Below are 26,880 nucleotides of genomic sequence, written 5' to 3'. Positions count from 1 at the left end.
ATATACTTTTGAAAAACATAATAACAATTATCGATGAAATAAATACAATAACACTAACATAATTTATTCATATTCAAACATCTAAATATAATTAATTTATACTCAATTATCAATAATGGATTCAAAATAAATTAGTAAATACTAACATAACTAACATAACACAAATATTAAAATTAAATTAGTAGTAGGTTGTAGGTACGCATAAATAAATAAATAAAAATAATAGTATAATAGTATAATACTATTGAGTATTGAGTATTGACGAATGACGACTGGGATCTTCTATAGATTGTTCTGTGCCTAGTGACGTCAATATTTCTTGGCATAAATGACGAATTTGATTGTATTCCATGGACACTTGAAATCGTTAATCTTTTATAATAATCGTTTATGTTACTGCAAGGCTGCCTGGCGCCTGACACTAGTCTAGTAAGTTGTACTCTAGTGCCCCTGCGGCCCTGCATTATGCAGCTGCATAGCTGCAACTGTCTGACGTGGTGACATTGTGAATTGCTATTTGTAATTACTGATTAGTGATTAGCGGCATAACCATTAACCGTTTAACCGTATTACTGCATTAATGTCATTACTTGTTTATGTCTGTCACTCAGCCACTGTGATGAGTGACGAGTGTACACAAAGCACTGTTACATGATTCAATGATTATTTGTCAAGTTTTATATTTTTATAACATTAGCCACAGGACGACGGTACTCGGTGTCCGCTTTAAACTTCCTAACTTTTAGAAGTTTCTTTACGCATTTCGATACCAGCCCCGACAACCGAACATTTTTTGAAAATATTATCAAGGTCTCTGGTTTCACATTTACTCCACACCACGTTGTGTAGTGTAGTCGGAATCCTTAGCGGCCGTCTACGAGATCGATCGGTTTCACCCTACCACCACCACTAACCACGATGGAACCATCTTTAGTTTTGACCAGCGGCGCGAACCATCCCGCCCGTCGTTAGGGAACTCGAGAAAAATGCTACTGCAGTTTTGAGCGCAATAAGTTACCGCTGCAGCCGTACGCCGTGAAAGTTCTGTCCCGCAAGCGAGTGCGATGTGCCGTCGGCGACTACCCGATAAATGATAATACCCTATAATCGGTACGCAGTATTAACTACTGCGAACGCTCGAGTGGCAGACAGTCGCTTCTGCCGTAGTGCCGTGTGTGCGCGGCCGCGTCGGAACCGCTGATTGTGCGTGCGTGAGACGACGCGAGTGCGCGGCGTGCGCCGGCGCGAGTGTGTGCGTGTGCGTATGTGTGCCCGTGAGTGAGGTGCGCGCGCGGTGTGCGTCCGTCCGCACTACGATTACTACGTACACAGTGCTCGCCGCCAACCGAGTGTTATTATATATACTTATATCGGTCTGCCCACCGGTTATCGCGTATTACCCGCCGCGCGCAGACGGGTCGACTTTACGCGATCGCCGTCGCACCGAGTAAAGTTTTGCCGGTCGCGGACGGGCCATCGCGTGTGACATTAGAATGACCGGTTCGTCACCACCCGCCACCACCGCAACCGCCGTAGTAACGTCGCCGTCCCGCCGCCGTTCGCTGTCGCCGTGTCCGCCGTTCTTTGCCGCCGTGGAGATGACGCGCACCGTAGCGTAAAAGCCGCCGCCTCGCCGGTCGCCCGACATCCGTCGTCGTCGTCGTCGTCATCGCCGTCGCCGTAATTCATAAATGGCATCGTTGCCGCAACCCAAGTTTGAACCCAAAGCCCCCGACAAAAGCTCGTCGGCGGCCGCGTACGACGTTCACAAGAAAATCCTAGAATCCGCCGACTGTTCGAACGTGAGTACCAACAACACATTTTTCGTACCGTGTCACACCAGCGTAGCGTGCACACATTGTGATACAAACGGTCCTCTGACCAGCGGTTTTCCGCACACTCGGGCCCGGTGCTCGTAATACACTCACGACATCGTCGTGCCTCCGAAGTCCTAAACGATATCGCGCGAGCACCTCTTGAGATATTTTTTTCCACCCTGATAGTAATAATTCCATACGTTCCGAGCGATATGGTTTCGATTTTTAGGTACAAGCGTATACCATCATCATCATCATCATTATCATTATTATTATTATTATTATTATTTTATATTGTTATTGTCCGCCGTAATCTCGTGTACGGGTCGGGTCTCCTGCTCGAGCGTTTTTGTTCGTGGGAATTTTGCTCTGCGGTCGTGTTATTTTGTGAATGTTCAAAAATAGGTACCTATACCCATAACATTATCAGAATTCCTACCTAACCTATTCCGGATTTTTGCGTCCGACGACGACCACGATAATGACTACGACGACAGCGATGATAATGATAATGATAATAATAATGATAATGATGATAATAATAATAATAATAATAATAATGATAATAATAACGCATATTACTGCAAAGCCTCAACACCACCCGATTGCTATACTTTAGCTTTATGTTTGTATATATCTATATATATATATATGTGTGTGTGTGTGTATGTATGTATTTATATATACGAAATAATGAGTAATCAATTTTCTGTATCAAAAGCACTGCAGTGTGTGCGTCGGTGCGTTTATGCGTGTTAGTGCGCGAATGTATAGTGGCGATTGGCGAGGTATGTCCATCGTGTGTTCTCCGGTACGTTTTTGCATTGCCTTTGATTTTTTTTTTCTATTTCTTAATTGCCCTTTAAATCGAAATTAATACCTCAGTAATAGTACCTTTGTGTGGACACACATACTAATTATGTTACTTAACGGTAGTATACCCATTAGCTCATTATATTATTTATATATTAAATATTAATATATATATAGGTGCATATACAATATTATACTTGTTTAATGCCCTTTTTTAAAATCATAAGGTCATGCATTTCTTATCTATGCATCTATCGGTCTACGTATAATAATAATAATTTCTTATAATACTGTATTAATAAGTACCTATATTTGTGAATTATATCCAATTTATTTGTTTATGTGTTATATATTTATGTATGCTATTTTTTTTTTCTTATAGAACAACAAGTCCAAATCTTTATCACTGGATTTATCGAATTTGAACACTGCTAGTTTTAAGTCCTTATTAGAAGAAGTGGTCGCATATGATACGGCTAAACAGACTAAAAGCGAATTATATAATGTATGTATCATTTCAGATATCAATTTTGATAACCTATTGTTTCAATGTTATTATATGTTTGTTAGTACTCTTGAATCTTGATGCATGTGGTTCAAACCAAATTTGTTTTTAATAATTTATTTGGGATATAATATGAAAATTTTTTTGTTACTATAATATATTAAATTGTACGTTATAATCATGATAAATTGGTTAAAAAAGTTTTTTTTAATATTTACAAATAATTAGTAGAGTATTTTAAAATTAGCACATTAGTAAAATTACCTATAATAAGTATTTTCCATAAACCATTTCAACTATTTTCTAACAGTATCTATCATTTTGTTTTATAATCCAAGACAATAACTGATTGCTTTCATAATATTTCATAGTTTTATATTTAAAAATATTAAATGAAAGTATGCATAAGTATTTATGGATAGCTTATGCAAGTGTAATCATTACAGAAAATAGGTAATTAGCTTTAATTTTGTTATAATTTAAAAATTTAATTCTATGAATACTTGGAATTGAACTAGAATAAACAGGAATTAATAATGAAACTTTGAATTTTTTTTAGAAAAAACAAGCCAACAAATTGGCTATATATCATAATTTTTAAAAAAAAAAACATGAAAAATAAGTTTAAATTATATATAAATAAAACTGCCAATCAATCATTTACATACCTAGTTCAAATAAATGAGTTATAAAAATAGTTATGGATTTACGGGTATTTATGCGGCGGGACACTATTTATAAAAAGTATGTTTTTTTATTCAAATTATTATTTGATATTAGGTACTTAATAAGTGCGTTCCTATTATTAGATATCTTGTTTTTAAATTACATAGGTACTTTTATATGTAGTTTATATTATCCCTTTATAATATAAATAATTTTTTTTGAAATCATATCATCTGGTTAGGTTTAATTAATTACTAATTACCTTCTTATATATTATATAAACTAATGTAGGTAAAATAAAAGAAATAAATAGCTAGTAAGTACTAACTTATATAATAGTTCACTTAAAACTTCAATAATATTATATTAACTTGATTTTGATTGATATTTTATAAATACCAAGTACCTAATAATTTTCAAAGTTCTATATTGTGTTTTATGTTTATTAATTTTGACTTCTTTAAAAAATAAAGTAATAAAATTACCTAATATGAACCATTATTTTAATAGTGTTAATATTTAACATAATTCATAATAATTAATGCTACTTAAATTGATAAAAGAAAAGTAATTATTTGATGGAATACCAATTATTTTAATTTTAATATAATATTATCATAAATCATGATAAGTATACCTATGATAAATGTATTTGATTTATAATAAAAGTTAATCATTTGTTTAAAAAATTATAAATAATAATTAAATTTTAAGTTTAATTATTAAAAAATAAGTTTAATATTAAATGAAGTTAAAATTAGTAAATATTTGTAAGACATTTAGATAACACTTTCTATATTATATGTTTTAAAAATAGTAGATTTCTTTTTATTGTGTTATCAATTTTTTTATGTTTTTTATAATTATATACATTATCTTAGTAGAACTACAAAACCTTTTTTAAATTAGATAAAGTATAGCATAATTTATGTTTCAGAATCTGCTAGAAGATGTGACTCAAAATGGAGAAGATGATGTAAAGCGACCATTGCATAATCAACGATTAGTTGATAGCCAGACTGATCTTGATAAGTTGTCATCTAAAGAACAACACATTAAAGAAAATTCTTCTCTTGAAGCTTTCGATTTAGCACCTGACTTCAAAAAACGGCTCTCTGGTGTCACTACCAAAGTTAGCGCCCGTCAACTAGAAGGAGGTTCTTTGCCAAGTCATGTTAATCATGCACAAGCTATATCTGTATTGATAAATAAAAAAAATACCCAAAACACTCGTAAGAGAATTGCAGAGTCATCAAAAATGGCTAAAAATGTAGATAAAGTGGTTGATCTTGGAGATTTTGGGTATGAAGAAATTCAGGTAAAAGATATGTCAAATTATACTAGTCATGCAAGTTTGGAAATCTGTCCTGCTAAAGATGAGACTAAAATAGATGATCGATTCACTACACCATTACTGTGCAAGGTAAATATGTGTTAATAATAAAAATGTTACTTGAATTTTATTATTCATTAGTTATAATGATGGGCACTGTTAATAAAAAATAATCACTTGATTTTCTGTTTTCTATTCAAAAATTAGTCAAGATTGAGCTCTAGTATATACTAATATAGTCTGATTTTTAGACATATCTTTTTAAAACTTTATTATTCAAAATAACACGCACAATTTTTTCTAGCTTACACATTACAAAAGTTAACACTTCAATATACTATTTAATCATTAATATAGGTACAAATAATTATAAACTATACAATATGAATGCAAGGTTATACATCATGTATATACTATATATTAATTAATTAACTCAAAAGGTGACCAGACTATAATTTCCTGTCTCAGCCAAATAATGCTGAAGAAAATCTATAATATTTTGATGAAATAAAGTATACAAAATATTGGTATAGAAATGAAAGTTTTATTAAATTTTGTGGATGTTAATTGTGTTGGTTAATCAAATATTTTGCAATAAAATTCATATGCTTTATAAGATATAATCAGGGCTTGTAAGTTATAGCATTCAAAATTAATAAACATGCAAAATTAAATTGTCAACCAAATTAAAAAAAAAATTTTAGAATACAGTAGTACCGTATTTGGTCTAACTTTGGAATGTAAATAATAAATAAAACAAGTCTGATAATAGCAGTACAATGTGTCTGACATTATTTTAAATATAACCAAATTATTGAAATTATTATCTGGTGCAATCAGTGATAAAGATAACAACTAATAACATTCCTACTATTTGAAAATCAAAATACATGTTTTTGTTTGCATATTTGTTTTTTTTGTATATTTTTGTATGTATTGTTTATTTTCTTTAAAATATAAAAATATTCCTGTAAATAGCATTTAAAACTCTAAATTATCAAAATTGCACTAGAGACTGTAAATACACATAAATTACTAAAATAAAATTTCTTACTTGACATCAGAAAAGTTGCGAAACAAGTTTGTATGTAACTTTTGATGTTCTATGACTTACCAAAAAAAAAAAACTTGAATTTGCTAGAACTTCCAAGCTCTGGATATAACTTATTAATTGTTTTTTATTTAGACGCTTTCCTCTAATAAAAGTTCCACATATCTTTTATAAATTTATATAAGCTCATTAGATTATGTTTAATAGAAACAAATCTCTGATTTTTCATTAAACATAGAAAGTTATCAGTGAAAATTCATAAGATGTTATCAATAGTAACCTACTATTTCAATAAAATGGATGTCTTTTATTTTTACAATCCAAAACTTAACGTTTAAAAATATCATACTATAGTAAACTAAGTTAGGCTTAATATGTTATCATTGTATTCATATTTATAATAATAATCTACTATTATACTACTCTAAGATAAGCAAAGCAAGACAAGTGTGCGGTAAATTGTTTTTCATAAAGTATTATTTGTCTGTCAAGTGTCTTTGATATATCTCAATACTATCTTCAAATTGTTATAATTAAATATAAAATAACTAATATTCCTACCAACTTAACTTAGATTTGATTTTTCATTAAATTTATTTTATACCTACCTATTTCAAGTTTTCAATTATTTATTAATAAATAATCATTCAAATGAAAAATATTACTATAATTTCTTTCTTTCATGAATCATAATGGGATAGACAAAAATAAACTACATTAATTAGCTGCAAAAAATATTTTTAATTTGTTGGTTTTTTAAAACCTTATTTCTATAGACACTAAGATACTATTATAAACAATTTTTTATTTAAGTTTTTGTTTTGAATATTCAATAGTAGTTATAATTATAATTATTTTCTTTTGAAGCAATCGAGTCAAAATTATGAAGACCATGATTCTTATATGGAAATAGATGCTTCACCATACACTAAAGATTCTAAAGACGGAATGACTAAAGGTAATATATTTTTAATTGTTTGAAGGAAAAAATATATACCTAAATTTATTTTGCTTTAAAAAATTCAAGCTGGAAATGATAGTTCCTGCATTTATGCTTAAGTAGCTTTTTAAAAGTTTTAATAGATTTTCCACAGCAATTATAAAAAAACACTTTTTTGTTCAATATGTAATTAATTGTGCTTTTCTTTTGTGATCTGTGACTAGAAAAATAATATACATTTGTAATTGGTTTTGTAATATATTGGTTTAATAATTAATATTTAGTAGTTAATACATTTTAAAGGAACTTTTACCTTATATATTTATTTTATACTTTTTTTATTAAACTTGTTTTACTACATAAACCGTAGGTGCAATGCTTTTTATAATACATTTGTATTGAATATTAATTTTATTCATATAAACTGCATGGAATATGTATTTAAATTAATTATTTAGATTTGTTTTCATCTGTTTGGGTAAGTGATTGCCAATTCAATTAGTTACTTGCTTTTTTTCTGCAACACATTAATATTGACAAGCCTTTGTTTATTCTCTTAGTTGAATAAAGAAGTATTACTTCAGCAGTATTATTATAAAATAGTATATTTTGATATAAAAATCTAAAATACTTACTTTAAGCCTAAGATATTTTTTTTTTACAGTTTTTTTTAATTTTTAGGCTTGCTAACAATATTACTACCTTTTGATTAACTTTGATTGCTTAAAGTTGAAGAAAAAACGTTTCATAGTAATATTGTAGGTTATATTTTTCAATATTAACAAATGATTTAAATTTTACTTTTATTGAATACATGGTTATCAAAACTTACAATTGATAGTATATTTTAAAAACTTAACAGAACTTATCCATAAACCTTATTTTAAATACTAAAATATATTCAATTAACTTCAAAGGCAGAGGCACAATTAATTATAATTAAATTAATCTATAACTAATGAATCATAATATATTAAGAGTGGTTGTTTATTACACTTATTATAAAAAATATTGCTAACAATTGATTCCATTTCAAAAAATTAATTGTTTTAAAATTTATACTGGAGTGTGTGGTGTTTTTCTTTGTTTAATTATCTAACTTTTTTCAAAAATGCAGAATATTTCTTGTTTTGTTTTTGTTTTTCATTTTTAATTGGCATGCTTTTTATATTCTATTTGGAAGTACTGCCACGGACTTCAGGTGAGGGCGATCAAGACGTGAAAAACTGTTTACATCAGCCAGCTACAGTGGTAACGGATTTTAATAAAGATGCACAAATGATAGACCATCGTTTGTTACACCTATTTGGAGGCCAAATTAATTGCTATCAAAATCCTTATAACGGATTTTCACAACCAATGAGTTTGCATTTTTTAACACCAAATGGTAACTTGTTATTTACTATAATTACATTCACTCTAAGTATACTAATATTGCTAAACTCATTTATTTTTCTGTAAAATTTGTTGTAGGTAGTTGATGATAGGAGGCATACTTTAAAAAGTTAATTAGAATCAAAACTATTATTCTTAAGACATATAATTTAAAAATATATTAATATATAGTTATACAATATTATAGACAAAACTTTACTAACATTAAAATTCAATCTTTACTATTTTATATTCTGAATTAATTTTTTTTTTCACTTAAGATTTTAGAGTAATAGATTTAATTATTAGTATTTGTTTCATTTATTTAATCTTAAAATGGAAATCAGATTTTATAATTATCTATTTTATTTTCTGTGAGGTTCATTTATATTTTTAACTAACATTTTAGACTTTTTTTTATTTTATATAAGGAGATTTTTTAACTTTTAAATCGCCCCCACTGCCATGGCAATATATTATGCTTAGTTATTCAACCTATCATGATGAAATGCTGTTTATTCAGTACATGAACAGTAAAACTTAATTTTTTCATATGAGGACCTGTATTTTTAATATCATATTCTAAATGTTCAAACTTTTTCAATCCATTTTATTGCTTTAACTTGTATTTTAAATCCAAAATTGTCTGAATGAGAGCTATTTTAAATAAGATAAGATATGACATACTTATAGCTTTAAACCATGATCTAATAAAAATTAAATTAGATTGAATCTTTTTAAAGTAATAAGTATGCTTTTTGGAAATTCTGCTTTTATACAAATTAAAAATCAAATTTAAATAGCTTCCATTTTGTGAATTTCAGATTTAGAAGTCAATATTCCAAAATAACGAAAAAGTTTAATTAATCTATATTTGATGTTATAGAGATACTTAACAAAAACAAAAATGTAACTTGTGTGATAATGCCATGTATGAGCTAAAAAAATTTTTAAATCAGAGAAATAGATGTCATTAAAAAATATGCATTATGTACTGAGTTATAGCATTCTTGTTTCTATGGTCGCACGGTATATCAAAATTAAAATGAGACTATGATATTTACAGAAAAAATATGATATAATTACATTTTCTTTAGTTGAAATTTAAGTTCACTTTTACTTGAACCAACACTTAATCATGGAGCACACCTAAAAATCTACTGACATGACTGTTGACAAATTCTTACTTACATTAAACAGTATTTAGTGTATATTGTTTTTGCTTTAATTCTATTGTACAATTAAAAAAAAAAGCTATCATTTGGTTTATAAAAATTTAAGTAAAATGTAACACTTATAAGTTATAACTTATTAAATTGATTTAGTCAATTTTGTGGTTAATACTTAATTAATGAGTCCTGTAATTTTTTTCATAATAAAATATACATTTTAGCTGACTTGATGTCAACATTGCTGTGCACATATTTGTAGGATTAACAAATCACGTATTCTAAAATTAAAACTATTTAATTTTGGCTTTAATTTTAATTGCTTAAAGTGGTTTTTGTTGGTTTTTTTTTATAATATGCAATCAATTAAAATTATTTATAATTTTATTAATAAATTGTCTTATGCTGTGGTGTATGGTTAGGATTAAAATTAAATATCTTCAATTTATTTAAAAGGAAAGTTTATTAAAAACTATATTTTATATACTTTTAAAGTGGTATACATGAAAATGTTTGTAATACAATATTTAGATTTCCTATTTATTTATTAAAAATAGGTAATATTTTAACTCCATATTTTTTAATTTTTTTTTATTCAATTTAGCACCTGAATTTTTTTTTGAAAATTTGATAATTATTTTATTTTGTTATACAATAAATGGTTATTATTGTTTTTATAAAAATTGAGCAATTGATATAAAAAAAATATAATTTTTAGGTTTTGGACAGTCAGGAATATTTTTTTGCAATATGATTTTCCTTTACTTGATTCATTTTATATTTTAAATTTTTTACAATGTTTCAGATAACCTAGGATTACAGACTGCATATAATAATAATAATAGGGTATGTTCAATTTTAAAGTATATAATATTTTTTTTTTTTTTACATATATTTTGAATAAATGTTTTGTTCTAAAATCCAAGTAATCTGTATGTAATTTAATTTTCTTACATCTAAAAATAACAATGTTTTGATTTGATCTTGATAAAAATATAATTGCGAGAAACTGTATAATTTAATTACAAAGTTATAGTAATGAATAATGAATAATTACTAATAGCTAAACCAATATTTCTGTTAAAATCTAATTTATTTTTTCTAGAGAAACAATACTGAAGATACTAGTAACACTGCACTAAAAAGAAATAAACAGAAAAAAGAATTAAAAAAGGTTTGTCTAATAACTAATTTCATATTAAAATGTTATTAAAACATTTAATTTTATAATTTTTAGAAAGATGAAGTTGTTCGTTCAGAAGATATTCAAGGATATCGAGGGGACAAAAATATTGATGAAATCTTAAAGTTCATTGGAGATAAAAGTAGTGATAGTAAAAAAAATAAAGGTAGTAAGACTAAAAATAAGATAAAAAGTCGAAATGGGAAAGGTTCTGATGATGATTGTGGTAGACCAAAAAATGGTAAAATGAAAATGACCAAGTATAATAGTGTTGAAGAAGTATCTACAACAGTCTTTCAACATATGGATAGTTCAGACGATGAGTCTAAATCAATTAAAAGTAGTAAAAAAAGTAAAAAAAAAGTACCAAAACAAAACCAATCTTCTAAAAAGTTTGCTTCTACTGAACAGAGACTTGATGTATTATCATCAGAATCACAAGATACTGATTCTGCTGATTTTTTGTTGGTTACCAATAAACAAAGGAGAAAAAAACAGAAATCACAAAATAAATTAAATGCAACTACTAGTAATTTTCCTCCTCATGATTCATATTTATTGTCACAGTACACACAACCTAAAAGTGTAAAAAACAAAAAAAGAAGGAAATCTACATCTTCAATGCCTCATTCTGACAAATCTGAAGATAACTCTGATCTAGATTCTGTACACTCTTTACCTGCCTCGTCTACACCTTCTAAACAGCCATCATACAAAGAAGCTCCTAAAACTGATTTGACTAAACCAGCCTGTGTAGTTACCACTTCTGAAGAGTCAATACCAACAGTTACTGTTGCATTACCACAACGAAATGCTGATAGTATAGTGAGTAATGCAAATTACGATAATGAATGTATCAATGGGGATGTACATGTCACATATATAGTGCATGAACCCCAGAAAGCGGATATTGAAACCGCTAAAAAGACTGCCGTTTTAAACAAAGTTCCTGCAGCGATCCCCCCACAGAGCGCCTCGCTTACTGTGCGTGTACCGTCAAAGAAAAAACAAAGCCCAATTATGTATAATAAGTATGAAGTGGATACAAGCCTGTCTTTTGGATTTGAAATTGACCAAAATTTACTGTGTGATAGTGGTAATAATTATTCACCCCCAGTACCAATTCCTATGCCTATAGAGTACAACTATAAAGAAGTGATATTGTTCATCAAACAAGGTAATTTAATTGAATAGCATTTTTAATTTATAATAATTTTATAATTTTTTAAAAAATCCATATGGTGCAATGTATTACTAACTGCGTTTTTTTAAATAAAATATTTAATATAGGTACCCATAAATATTATAACTAAAGGATTTCTTATTTTGATTTTTTTTTATTATTTCCATTATTAGTATTAAATCTAAAGTTGAATAGTTACATTTAATAGAAATCCTCTTTGGACAATCATACATACAATAAGTAAAAAAAAATTTCCAGAGTTTATACTATATGGCGTTTTTTTAAATTTTTGAATGTTTATGTTTTTATTTACCAAATAACAGTATACAGTACTATAAACTGTTATAATATGATATAATATTTGTTTCATTTTTTATTTTATTCAGCTTGGCAAGATGTTGAAAAAGAGAAAATTAATGGTAGATCAAACATTTTGGAATACAAACGAGATAACAGTGGTGTTGTTGGGGACATATGAAATTTTTGCCAAATATTGTTATGAATAAGCATAATTTGTGTTTGACAACTTATCATATTTTGTAATAAATTATGAATTTTTTTCATTCCACAGAAAAAAATTCTACAGAATTCGTTAATATTCTTCGATAAATTTTTATATATCATAGTAATTATTTATGTATGTAATTTGTATATATATATATATATTAAGAAACAATGTTAAAATTACTCTTTCTTCTCGAAAAACAAAACAAAATACTTTAATTTAAAATGGTGACTACGTCACTTGAAATATTTCTTTTGGCAAATATTGTGTAAATGATTGTTAATTTAAAAAGGTCATTACATTTTTTTCTTTTGTTAAGTTTGTACGTTCAAGTTTGTTTCGCTTATTTAAAAATGATAATTATATTTTGAGGGCAACTAAAAACCTGGCCACAAAGTTAAATTTGTGAGTTATTCAAGTTGGTGGTTAACACGTCAATATTAACATTTTTTTTTTTTTTGATGTACTTACAATACTTATTTGTTTCAAAACTTAAAAATTGTATTTGTTTACCTTACAAAATATTTTGTACATCATGTGTTAGGTTTTTGTTTCAGTTATATTTATGTGTAACTCGTCTGTAATAAACTGATTTGATAACAGATAATTTCAGGAAATTATATAACCTAAATTGTTTTTTATTATATTTACTTATAAGTTATAACAAAATAGTTTAAACAAAAATAATATTTTGTATTATTTTGCTAAACTGGTTATAAGAAATTGGAAGATGAGGTATATTTTACCTCTATTATTAAAAAATAAAAAATTGTTGAATAAAATTTGAAAAAAAGTAAATTGTATCTGAAATAAATGCTTCATATTTCTGAGTATTTAAATTGTAGTATATAAACTATAAAATTAATTGTATATCATAAAAGATCCTTCATGAAGGTGTTATTAAATTCAACCCCTATAACATGATTGGTGATAACTGATAAGTTTTACTCGAGTATACTCTTAGTATACTTTGTTCCTTTATTGGTCTGATTGTGTATGTCACATCGATCTTCTTTATTTTTTTTTATCATGTATTTGCAATCTACAAAAAATTACAATTTGGTCGGAAAATATGTTTGGTAAACTTATAAAAAAACTACTTATGAAACCATATTCGCATGGTTGGTCTCCATTGATTTAATTTAAATTTTACATATTATTGTCATTTATAGTATTTTAATATTGTAAATTTTCACGGGCTCGCGCCTTGTAGGAAGTTGTGTAGGTACTCGGTGAAAATCAGATACTGAGATACCTACTTAGTATCTACTAATAAATATATTTTACTGGTGATCAAAACGGTCGTTTAAAACAATTCTGCTCTAAAAATAGTAAAATTAAAACAATACCTGTATAGTAGAGTAGTATCTAATCTGAGCAGCTATTTATACTAGGTACCTATTTTATATAGTTATAATTTATCGATTTTTTAATGATTATATTATTAAAATATTTAACAAATGGTTTTAAGTAAAATTTAGCTAGTGATAACAAATTTATTTTCAAACTACATTTGTGCCCAATTCTTTTGGTGGGAAACATGAGTTTACGCGGTTGCATTCAGATTACCTACCTAAAATCATGGTACCGGTTTTTGTGGAGGTGTAGTAGGTGTACCATCGGCCGCACTTTGGATATATGTCGGGGGAGGGCTTACAAATTGGTTTACATGCATACGTGTAAACAATTACCAGTAATTTTTAATAATCATTATTTTTCCCGAAAAAATTTTCATTGTGATATACCTATGTAGTTATGACAAAACAAAACAATGCGAAGGCAGTTAGTTTCCGCGGCGGCGTCGTCGAGATTTTAAAGGTAGCTACCATGGTTAATGATATGGTCTTTTACAAGATTTGTTCGAGTGAGAATAATATCATTTTGAATATTTATTTAAATAGTTAAAAATCAAGTTAGCGTATTTCTTAGAAAAAATAATTATTTGACATTATTTATTAATATTAAAGGGAAGACCATTATATAATGCGAGCACCAGATATTAAAGCTTATTAAATCATTCTGCAGATCCTTGGCATCAAAGTGTGAATTGATGACATGAAAAATGTTCGCATCGTCAGCAAAAAGTAAGATATTTTAGAATAGTTAATAGAATAAATAATATTATATATACATAAATTCAATAGAAGAGAAGTTTCATTTCTGATAAAAACTATAATATTGAATCTTGTTATGTTACTTTTGAGTTTTGAGAGGTAAAAATAAAATTTAATAGGTATTTTCCTGTTATACGAGACTACCATGATTTTTGACAACATCGCAATCCTGTTATTTAAGACTACCAAAATGGTACTTTCTTGTTATACGAGACTACAGCTATTTTCGTGACTACCACCCAAGACTACCTCCTTTATCGCGACTACCTACCACAATTAGCTGTACGATATCCACGCGCTACATTCTAATGTAGCAATAATTTACTAACTAAAATTTAATATAAGGACGAGGCACATTTTGAGACTTAACACCTATAGGTGAGTGGTTTTTTAATTTTGTGAAGCCGGTTTCAGCTATAATATTTAATACTTTAACATAATATATACGAATACGTTGTTAAGGAAAAAAACGTATTAAGTACACTGACCTACTTTCATGGGCGTAAATTTGGCTTGTTAGGAAGGGGGTTAAAATTATAAACATAGAACAGGACCGCGGAGGGCTTCGCCCCCCGCATCCCTACAATTTATATTATAATATATTTTCTGATGAGTAGAGCTGTGAATTTGTAGGAAAGTGCATTTATTTTTGGTAATTGTGAAACGTAGCTTTGTAAATACATAATTTGAATTATGTAATAATAACAAATCCATTTATGAAACTTTTATTTTGAATTTTTTAGTTCATAATTTCCTTTTTTAAATTCATTTTCCAGTATTCAATTTCGTCAATTAATATCTTTAACAACCTTTTAAAAAAATGTTTCAGGTGAATAGCATTATTAAAGAATCAATCAAAATTCAAATAAAATCAACTTTTTTATTTATTTTTATTAAATAAATACATTTTTATACATATAATATACTAATATCAATATAAATATTAAATTAAAAACCATTTTAAGTGCATTTTATACCATAGTTTTTGGTATTTTAAATGCATTTTTTGCATTTTAAGTGCATATTTTATTGCATTTTTTTTGACATTTTAAATGCATTTTTTAAAGTTTTTTAGTGCATTAAATTCACAACCCTACTGATAAGCTTATATAGAAAGAGCTAGATTCACAGTTGGTTTCATTTAACCACGATGTGTTACTAGAAAAACTAGAGGGTGCTAATAAATCAAAATCAACGCTAGGTATCGGAATCATTATCCGAATTACTTTTTAATTTTTTCGGTTTAGGTTTTGTAAAATTGAAAATATCAAAAACACGTTTATTCATAGTCACACTCATAACTCGCATTAAAATTAAAAGTTGAACTTTTAAGTTTTAATTTTTAACACAGAAAATAACACTAGCTGCGCAATGCTCGTTATAAAATCGTAACTGATCAATCAGTATTCAATGTGTAGCGTTTACCATTACCGTATAATACCTTCATAGTAATGACTCCAGTCATCGCGTAACAGATTGTTAATTGTATTTTGTCAAAGATAGTGACTTTTCCTATTAGCGAAATAATAGACGCTAAATATACCAAACGTTACATATACCATTTGGCATTTCTAGAAACCTATTTTATCAAGGTATACTTAACCTATTATCATTGTTGTTATAAAATATTAATGTAGTTCAATTATTCTAATTCTATTATAAATTTACAAAATAAAATGCATGCATGATGCATGAACCTTAAGTTTTTAAAGTTTACACTTTACATAACTCATACCTATCGGATATCTTGTTTAAGAACTACGTAGTACATTTTAAAATTTTCTTTGATAAAAATCCTGAAATCTGTTGAAAAACTTTAAAATAATGTAGGGTGGCTAAGCCCCCCCCCAATTTATGCCTATGCCTACTTTATATTTTTATATGCAATAATAAATCATTGAACTCAAATTCAACATGTCTATAATCCTTTACAGTAGGTTTGTCCCTAGTTTCCTTGTAAGGGGGAAGTGGAAACTTAAAATGTAATAATATAAATACAGTTTATTTGAGTATTTGATATTTTGATATAAAAATTTCGTAGGTATGCAACATTTAGTGTTAATTGATTAATATTTTTGAATTTACATACTATATATAGATATACGTCATTTAGATTTTAGATATAACCCAACTAATATAATATCTTCAATTATTATAGATAACCTATAGACCTATAGATACTTAGGTATTAACCGATCGTCTATTTATCATTCATTAAGTTTTGCTTCAGTTGAAATATTCTTAGTTTTTTTTGTGAAGATCAGTAGAGTATTTTTTCAGGATTTAAAATTCAATTATTGAACCATACACTTTGACTTATGTTTAACAACTGTAACACACAATTTTTCATTTATACAGAATGACTATTACCCTAAATAACAAAATATAATACAGCAAAGTCGCACAGAAAATTATGTATATTCAATCATAATACCTATATATTTTATTATTTGTAATTAACGACAATCCTATAAATTATATAAATAAAAGAATGTTCGATTTTTAAGTTATCCATTATAGAGGTTGAAATACGAGCAACGAGCTACAAAGTCTTAAAGAATCTATTGATGTAACTTTTATTGAAAATGGTTCAGTAGTTTATAAATGTATATATAGTGGACAAAAAAATAAAAATGTATTATGATTGATATTATAATGTATATGTATATAGATATAAATAGATAATAATAATAATACATCATACCTATATATATAGGTACAGGACCAGCTCATAAATAGCCTAAAGCGGCTAATTTCGAATGAAAAACATGAAACATGAAATTCAAAAAAATATATAATAATAATATCTCGTTTACTGATGATGCACTGTAGTAATGTTATTTAGTTTTTAGTTAGTAAGAGTTAGTAACAATATATCTGAATTATTAAAACCCAATAATACCCAATTGGAAATATTACAGCTTATTATAAATAATGACAATTTCGTACCAAACGCAGCTGTAGCACTTCGTATTATTTTAACAATGCCTGTATTGGTCGAAACAGGCGAACGGAGTTTTTCCAAATTAAAAAGTCTTTATTAAATTAAAAAAGCTTAAGTAATCTTACTGTAATTTTAATTGAAGAAAAAATTATGAAAGATCTTGAGTTCAAAAATGTATTGATTGATTTTGTACACTAAAAGGCTCTCAAAATAAATTTGATTTATTATATTAATATTTTTAATTTTATAGTTATATTTTTGCAATTAATAATTAAAACTTTTTGTTGATGCGTGTGATACTGTTATTTCTGTAAAATATGTATAATGACTTGTTCTATTTTCATAATTTATAGGTATTTTATAAAAAAACAATGTCATTTAAAACTTTTTTTTTTAATAAAAACAATAAGGATTTATTGTTTAAAACGAGTCTTTATTTTATATACCCTCATACTCTCCAAAAAACTAATTATTAAATAGGTGCAGCGTAAATTAAATTTTACTAGGGTGGCAAAAAACCTAAAATGTATATATTGTATATGACACAGAGAAAACCGTGAAAAAACCTTAACTCAACTCAAGGTAGGAGAACACTTTAAACAGTTCAAACGTGTGGTTATTATATTGGTAGATATAGTATTCAATGTAAAAAAAAAAATATTTAGCGTAAACGTAAACGGTATTAAATCTGTTGATCTTACTACTCTATAGTGTCTATAATAACGCTCAAATACTGCAGTTATAATATACGAATATCGTATACTATCTATAAATCACGGGATGTACGGCAGATGACATTCGGTAATTTGACCATGGGAAGAAGTCCACGTGACTCACAAGAAGCATTCTTATTACACAACTATTGTTACAAATTCAAAAATGTTGATAGATTTGAGTAAAGTACTGAAGTGGATACATTTTACCTATATCATTTATATTGCTGGATACCTACCTCTTTGTATCATTTTAATTACATTACAAAAATTAAACTTGAACAACAATAAAGAAATAAAAAGGTTGTATAATTAAATTGTTGAAGCCTAAAACGTGGAAAATGAAATGGAGAATTATATTATTATTATTACAATACTTTGTTATGATTTGTAAATTTTTTTCTAAAGTGAATTTTTTTCCGTTAGTACTTTTTTCGCGATACAGATGCAAAAGTCTAGTGTTTCAGACTTTTCAGTGGTGTGGTTATACAAATTGCATAAATATCTACCTAGCGGTTAAGTGGTGTCCATAATTCAATTTTCTGGGTACCTATCCGAGAAGACGCACACCGATTACCTGACCGCCGCCGCAATCGTGTATTATAGTTGCACTTTCCGCCGCACAGCGCCAGGCCATCGCGCTTTGACGTCACGGACGCGCGCCGGCGGGGACGACGACGGGCATACGCGAAAGCGGTACCGGCGCGCGCGTCAGCCGGCCACCGCAGAGCACTGCCGGTGATCCGCGCCTCAGCGCATTCATAATATTATTACGGTCCCGCCGCCGCTGCCGCCGACGCTATATCGGCCGCTCATGCCGTATCGCATGCCGGGCAACATTGTCACAACCATCATAGGATAATATATTGTCGCGATATTGTGTATAATAGCAACTGGCCGTCATGCGGATGGCGTCGGGCTATCGCCGTAGCATCGGCGGTAGCAGTAGCGCCGTGCCGTCCGCGTCGCGTTTTCCCGCGACCACCGGACGTTCAATCGCCGTCCCCCGCAACAGGGCTGCATAACTGCTGCACTGCGGATCCACACCACCGGCAACCGGCGACACGCGACGATGGACTGCAAACCGGACACTATCGGGTTCTATACCATCGACCGGCGCATTGGCAAAGGCAACTTTGCCGAGGTCCGGTTGGCCACGCACCGACTGGTCAGAAGCGAGGCAAGTGGACAATATAAGCACATCACTTTACACGCGTTTGCTCCATATTCGTTAATATGATAATAATAATAATATGTCACGATGGGGGGGTACTAGGTTTCGACGGTAATCCGTATAAACCATCACAAATTTAGGTACATTTTTAATATTTTTAAGTTTTTTTTTTTTTGGGGGTGGGGCGGTAGGGGAGAGTTGTGAGAGACTGAGGATCTTTATGTATATTTATATATTTTTAGATAATTCAAAAATATATACCACATAATAGCATAGTAAAAGTCTATGTACTATATTATGTTTCTGGTATTTTTCAGAACATGTGTTTACAATACTCTACATCTATGAGAATAAAAACATGAATTTGCATTAAACACAGAACCTAAAAGACGAAAAAAATACTAAGTCTTGTATACGCTACAACCTTGAGGGGTATTATGCATTATCATTTATCAATTGTAATGTCCTCCGGACCTTAACAATAACATCAATAACATAATAATAATAATTAAAAAAGTGGCGGAGCTAGGAAAAATGTTGTTGAACGCATAAGGTATAAGGTACCTATGTATAATGTATAATTAATACAGAATGATTCATCACGCATACTCACCCCATTTTTGCTTCAATAAAGTAGTTTTATTCATAAATCTAATCTTTGGAATTTTTAAGTATATTTTAAGATTATATTTTCTAATTTTTTTGTACTACTTAAGCCACTTAAAGAGTATCCAGTAAAGATACAAACTTCTGTTTTTTAAATGAGAACTTTCTATTTATACTGTAAATTATTTAGCGGATATTTTTCTGAAAATTTTAACGTAAAATATGTTAAAATGTAATATGTTGTTACTTACAAAATAATGGTCAAATAGTATATTAAATACTAGATTCAATATTATATCTATTTCGTATTTGTATAAAACCGTTTTTAGTTAGATACACGTAGGCGCAAATAGGGCGGGGCTTGGGGGTTTAGCCCCCAAAAAACTAATGATTTAACTAAGTACATAATACATTCGAAATCCAGCATAGAACCGAGCTACAGCCCCCGCAAATTTCAAACACTATTTACGTTTATGAATCTACCAACATTTTCAACAAATTATCTAGAAAATAATGTATTATAAAATAAGGATCTAAAAATTACAGTACAAAAAATTTCAAGAATTTAAAAATAAAATCCTTAAGTACATTTAAAAATTCCAAGGGTCAGAATTTGAATAAATTTATTATTAAATGAATAAACGGGGATGCGCATGCTTGGTGATCACTCTGTATAAATACAAGATTTTTTGTAATTATATACTTACTAGAATATGTAATAGTCAGGATGATGTAGGAATTGAGGAGAAGTCCACCAGTGAAATTTAAATTGTGCTTATACTATATTTCGTATATAACCCAATGTGTTATGTTATGGTTTACATACCACACGCGCGAGTGGACGATGGTGGTCCTATTATTGTTTTATTCGCTCTACAATGTATTTTTTACCATCATTAAATGGTTCATTTCCGTCATTATTATCACATGGCACGCACATAGGTAGGTAGGTACGTTATGTATACCTACCTATTTAGTCTATAGAATATAGTAAAGAGTATATTATACTCAATGCTTACGTTTATTGTTCCTATTGTAGGTGGTGATTTAAATGCGTGGGTGGTTTCTAAAGGTGATTTAAAATAAAATCACAGCATTATGTCGTAGACACACAGTATTACGTAGTTATGTATAAATAATATGTCTATACTCTATTTACAGTTCAATCTTAAAACTTTCATTGTGCACTTATAATTTATAGGTATAATCTAATATTCTATAATGATATACATACATGTTACACTTAGTAGTATATTTTAGTAATACTAATGAATGAATAATACTATAATAATAGAAATAAAATATAATAAATAATATCAATAATAGATTTGTTAAATAAATATGTTTCATTTGGCTAAACAAATCAATTCATTTTTTTAATGTGTTTGTATTAAAAATAAATAAATATCCTATTATTAATTATTATATTCATGCATAATATTATTAGCTACGAACTTATAAGTCTATTTATCGGATTTTAAGTGCAACATATTAAAAAGTATATACCTATTATGTTACACAAAATGAAACAAAAAAAGAATAATTGTTTTTATTTAATTCTCTACATTTTCTCAAAGAATACTAATAAATTATTTAAAATAATACGTGAAGCTCACGAAGTTACAAATTATTCATAACTAAAATTTAAAGATTTTCAAATTTTGCTATATTCTATGTTGCTAATTTACAATAATGATATTAATGTATCACAAATAATGATATTTTTAAAACACTATAAAAAGTATGTTCAGAAAAAACCCATATTTCATTCTACAATCAATATTATATTCGCTATCGCATATATGTAATCTAAAATTTAATTTATTTGTTAGTATTGTTAGTTGTTACTATAGTATAAAATAAAGGTGGATAATATAAACTCATTTATAATAGGCAAACATATGAATTAGGTACACAATCCAATATAATTCACATAATAAGAAAAATAATATCTAGTGAATCAATGCACAGCTTATTTTTTAAACTTTGGTATTATTATTATTACGTTTTTAAAGGTTACTTGTATTGGCTATATGCCTATATATTAATATCTACTAGAGAAATTATAATTTAAATATGCATAAATTAATTAAAACATATTTTAATTAACTTAACTCTGTAGTATATGAATTTATATAATATCTATGCATTTTATAATGATATAATAATATATGACTTTAATTGTAAAAATTAATTATTATGAAGTGGCCTAGTGCATTATTATGAAACTTGTTCTTTATTTAAAATATACGCTGGTGGTAGGTAGGTAGCCTAATATATAAGCATATTATAATGAATAGACGTTTGTGCTTAAAGCACTATTTATAAACAGATTTATTATTTAAAAAGTCAATTATAAAATGAATTTCTTCTCTTTTCTTCTCTTTTAATATAACAAGAACCCATATTTCCTATTCTTTGTGCGGTTAATATGAATTTTTAATTTACTCAACTAATTTCACATGTAAGTATAAATAGGAAAATACGTATTTGAATTTTTAGTACCTACTAAATTTCATAAAATAACATATTGGTTGAATTTTAATGACGGTACTATTCTATTCTCACGAGCATTTTTAGTATTCACCCATATTAAAAAAATAATTTAGTATGAGAGTAAGCATCTGTAACATATACTTTTACGGTCATATTACAAAATTGTCCCTAGAGGAAAATATTATTCATCACCGTTAATACACACTTGTATAGGTAATACTATAATACTATGATAGTATAAATTAAATTAATTGAGTTATAAGAGGCGCTGTATAGAAGCAGCCACTAGTGAAGAATGAGAAGAATGCTGTACGCAGAATTTTGTTGTTTTTTAAATGGTGAAAATTGTTTTTAATATCATGGTATATTACAATAAATATTTAAATATAAATTAAAGAAAAAAAATTCAGGGAGTAATAAACTAGGTAGGTACTTAGTGTATTTTTTTATTACACTTAAAAGCATATTGAATGTGTAATATAATTATATAATTATTTACTTTTAATAACTGTTGAATTTAATTTTCTTTATAATTAAATATACTTACCTTAAAGACATTTAAAACAAATAAAATATATAAAAGGTGTGAATATTTATCATGAGCCAGGCAATAATGCAATATCATAGAAAATGTAGAAATTTTAAATATTTTAATAATAAATACTGATAAAACAAAAACTATAAAATCATTAAACTTAAGTCTCAACGATTATTCAACATTATTTTAACAAGAAAAAAGTTAAATACTAATAATATATTTAAAAAAAATCATGTTTTTCCTAAAATACTTAACGTCTGGTTTATGGTACAAAAAAATCCTTCTGTATGTATAGTACAATATTTCAGTCTATAATACAACTGCAGTAAATATAATTTTTCTTGGACGTATTTTAGACTTTAGTCTTATACATTTATTGCGTTTTATATTGTTATTTTTTTGTTTAAACGTGGAAGAAATATTTTTGCTTGAATTTTAAAATTAATATTTACATAGCCACACAGGTTTGACTAAATTATTTAAGATAAGGGAAAATATCAAAGCATGATTTTGTTTTAAGCACACGGTAATTGTTTTTATATTTTATAGTTTCGTCAAAAAATCTTTTATTTTAATCTTAAACTTATATTTTGTTTTGGAGATTTAAAAAATTACGATAAAAGTATTAAGTAAGGGGTTGTGGATTTATGTCACCTCTTAACTATATTTATGTAGTTTTTCAGTAATATGTAAACATGAGTTCCCCCGTGGTATTAAACTTATAACTAAAAGCATAAAAGCATCCGGTCGATATTATTAGTCTAATCAACAGCAGTATCAAACAGAGATAAAGCGCGGAGTTCAAAACAAGTTTTGTCATCTTTTTGGACCAAATAATTTTTCTTAGAAATTTTTAGAAAATTTTTTTATGGAACTTATTTTTAATTGCCAAGACTTAGGACTTTTATAAATCAAAATATTTGATCATGGGTAAAAAAAAAATATTATTATCGTTTATCGTACTAAATAGGTCATTAAAAATTATTAAAACTAATAAAATTATTTTAAACTATTTTTTTATGTACTTAATATTTAAACACATATGGCATAGATCATAATATAATATTACGTTAAATAAAAAATTATGATAGGTATGTTATGTAAAATCTATATAATCGGTTTTAATACGATTTGTTTTATTGTAGGTATATTATATACCTATTTTTTAGTATTAAGTGGTTTGTTATTTATATATATTATATAATACCTATAGATATTTTTATGTATAATGTAGACAATAAATGAAAAAAAAATGTCAATTATTTTCAAGTTTCATTCAATAGTAAGTAAGAAATTTGATATTTTATTTTAACTTCACATCATATAATTAAAATTAATAATGAATGATTATTCTCAATATTTGTAGAAACACTATAATAATAGTATTTAACATTAAAAATGTGTTGATTATTAGGAATAAAAATAAACAATATATAGTGATCATAAAACGTGTAGTGTAGGTACTAGCACACGCTGGCAAGGGCAGTAGCAAAAATAGTGTGTTAAGGGGGTCAAATGAAATAAGAGCCCGTAAATGGGAGTACTTATTTTGTTGTAAATAATAATATTTTATTGATAAACATAGTTTTTACTTAGGCATTAGGTTCATTAATTTAATTTTGTGAAATACAATGATATATTATTTTTTATAAAAAAAGATATTTTTATATTTTTTATGGTATGCTAAAACTCGCGTAATCAATAAATCGAATCCATGCCGTTGGTCGTTTTGAATGTGAGACATTTGATCGAGTGACGTAAAAGCTACGATTTTATACGTACAAGCGTATACACGTATATGCTCGTGGTACGCGCGGTATAAAAAAAACATTTCTAAATATATAATAACACTATGTAAATCGCCAAATCGCCACTATTTGTTTATGAATATAGAACTTATGTGTGCGTATCGTTTAAGCCTTCCACATTCCACAGAATATGAAAGTATTTAATTAAGGGTTGTATGGACGAAGAATTTCATTGAATTGTTCAAGTTATCAGTTTGTAAATACCTATACGGCTATACGTCATAAAATAAAACGTATATAAATATTAAATATAATAAAACAGTTTTTTTAGTACTTAACTATAATTACATTGCAATATTAAGTGATTTTAATCGAAAAATAAATAGAAGTTATAACTTATAATTTAGAAATACATAAAAAAATTTTACGACGAGGTTAGGATGATATCATATATTATTAGGTATCTATAAAATTTAAAATTAAAATAATTTGGTTTTACCATACTTGAGAAAGTTTGGTACCATTATAACTCAGCGATTTTCAAATTATTTTTTTAAGCAATGCACATTGTGTTCTTTATAAAAAAAATTCACGACAGAACACTAATAAAGTAATAACTCTTTACAACTTTTTTTTTATTATTTTATTTTTGATCAAATCTTGTGGCATACCTGGAGACCCCTATAGTTAAAAATCACTGTCATAGTTATTGAAATTATTCGTGAAAAAGATTAAATAGGTAATAATAATAATATATTATATGTCCTTTTAGCTTGTTTAACATGTTGTTTAAATTAGATCATAAGCTAATAGCAAATTACATTTTATTTCGGATGTATTTATGATATAAAAGCGAAAAAATGTATACTATAATATGTGTATGGTATTTTAAATGTAGTTTTGACTAAAGTAATAATTATTACATATATTAAACGTAGGTATTGATTACAAATTTACAATCATAACAGTAATAACCGTTGTAATTGTAGTTTTAACTGTAGTACCGTAGTAGTGCTTAGTGTAAGAATAAATTGAATTTGTTTTTCAATTATAAAAATGTAAAATATAATGTTGCCAATTTTAAATTTTGGCGATAAATTAATAATTTTATTTTTAGATTTTGATTCGTTTATAAATGTATTGGATATTACTTAAATTACATGTCATTTAAACCTCGTGATTTGTACAGTAACATTTTTATTTTTCAGAGTTAAAAATATACATATACATTTTTTTTTGTAAGTATTTTATTTTGGTAATGATGCCAGAGTTTTCTTAACGTAGCATACTTATTTGGAATGTTGACGTACACTAACCGGGACTAGAGTGCATTATATGTATACTGTATAGGTATGTGGGGATATTATTTCAACCCACACTAGGTATTTATTTATGAGGTTTGAACTACATTGAATCTAAAATTATCTATTATTATATTGTTCATATCTTTTGTATACAGTCTAACAACAAGATTAGTATACCTATAACCTATTAAAAATCCTAACAAAATATTCAGTTGCAACCGAATAAGATTTTTTTAATTTGTTCATTAAATAATTAAATATGTATACATATATTTGTTATATACTTTGGATAAATAATGACACATATATAATTTAATGATAAAAAACATAAGGCTCAAAGATTCAAAAGTAAGATAATATAAGATTACAATAAATATTAAAATATAATATATTTTTCTGTGAGTGATATTCTTGCCGTACATATATTATTATTTAAAATGTATAAAGTATCCAAACGAAATTGAATACCTATCATTTAATTTGTATTTAGTATTATAATCAGGTTATAAATAGTTTTAAGCGTAGAAGCGTATATCTACAATGGTATAGAATAATATAAAAGTAGTAACTACGTACATACAAACCAAAATTAAATATATCTATTGTAAAGAAAATAAAGTTTAAAATTAAAGTTAATCAAAGTTTATGACTAAAAAATGAGTACATTATAATTTGATTTAAATGTATAGTTAACATCTTAATAA

The 26,880-nt window shown here is 27.3% G+C and overlaps 2 protein-coding genes across 4 annotated transcripts in view; both read left to right on the top strand.

The window, feature by feature from the left end:
- Positions 1-1,136: 1,136 nt before the first annotated feature.
- Positions 1,137-13,146, top strand: LOC132919902 (titin homolog). Of its 3 annotated transcripts, none has more exons than XM_060981821.1 (9): positions 1,137-1,802; positions 3,013-3,135; positions 4,739-5,224; positions 7,053-7,143; positions 8,309-8,512; positions 10,474-10,514; positions 10,774-10,842; positions 10,906-12,028; positions 12,421-13,146. In XM_060981821.1, the coding sequence occupies exons 1-9, from the start codon at positions 1,692-1,694 to the stop codon at positions 12,510-12,512; spliced, it is 2,340 nt and encodes a 779-aa protein (XP_060837804.1). In that variant the 5' UTR covers positions 1,137-1,691; the 3' UTR covers positions 12,513-13,146. The 3 variants fall into 3 exon arrangements, with proteins under 3 accessions (XP_060837804.1, XP_060837806.1, XP_060837805.1); XM_060981822.1 differs by lacking the exon at positions 1,137-1,802 and adding an exon at positions 2,436-2,628; XM_060981823.1 differs by lacking the exon at positions 8,309-8,512 and having other exon boundaries at positions 1,140-1,802.
- Positions 13,147-19,000: 5,854 nt separating this feature from the next.
- LOC132923307 (serine/threonine-protein kinase SIK2-like) overlaps positions 19,001-26,880 on the top strand; it is a 32,307-nt gene continuing 24,427 nt past the window's right edge. Inside the window, exon 1 of the mRNA XM_060987208.1 lies at positions 19,001-19,490. Coding sequence (XP_060843191.1) covers positions 19,383-19,490 — 108 coding nt within the window. The 5' untranslated portion in view covers positions 19,001-19,382. The remainder of the gene's footprint in view (positions 19,491-26,880) is intronic.

The sequence above is a fragment of the Rhopalosiphum padi genome, chromosome 2 (genome assembly GCF_020882245.1).
Source record: "Rhopalosiphum padi isolate XX-2018 chromosome 2, ASM2088224v1, whole genome shotgun sequence".
NCBI classification, from domain to species: domain Eukaryota; kingdom Metazoa; phylum Arthropoda; class Insecta; order Hemiptera; family Aphididae; genus Rhopalosiphum; species Rhopalosiphum padi.
Note: the sequence above shows the minus strand (reverse complement) of the source record. Positions and strands in the feature narration are given on the sequence as shown.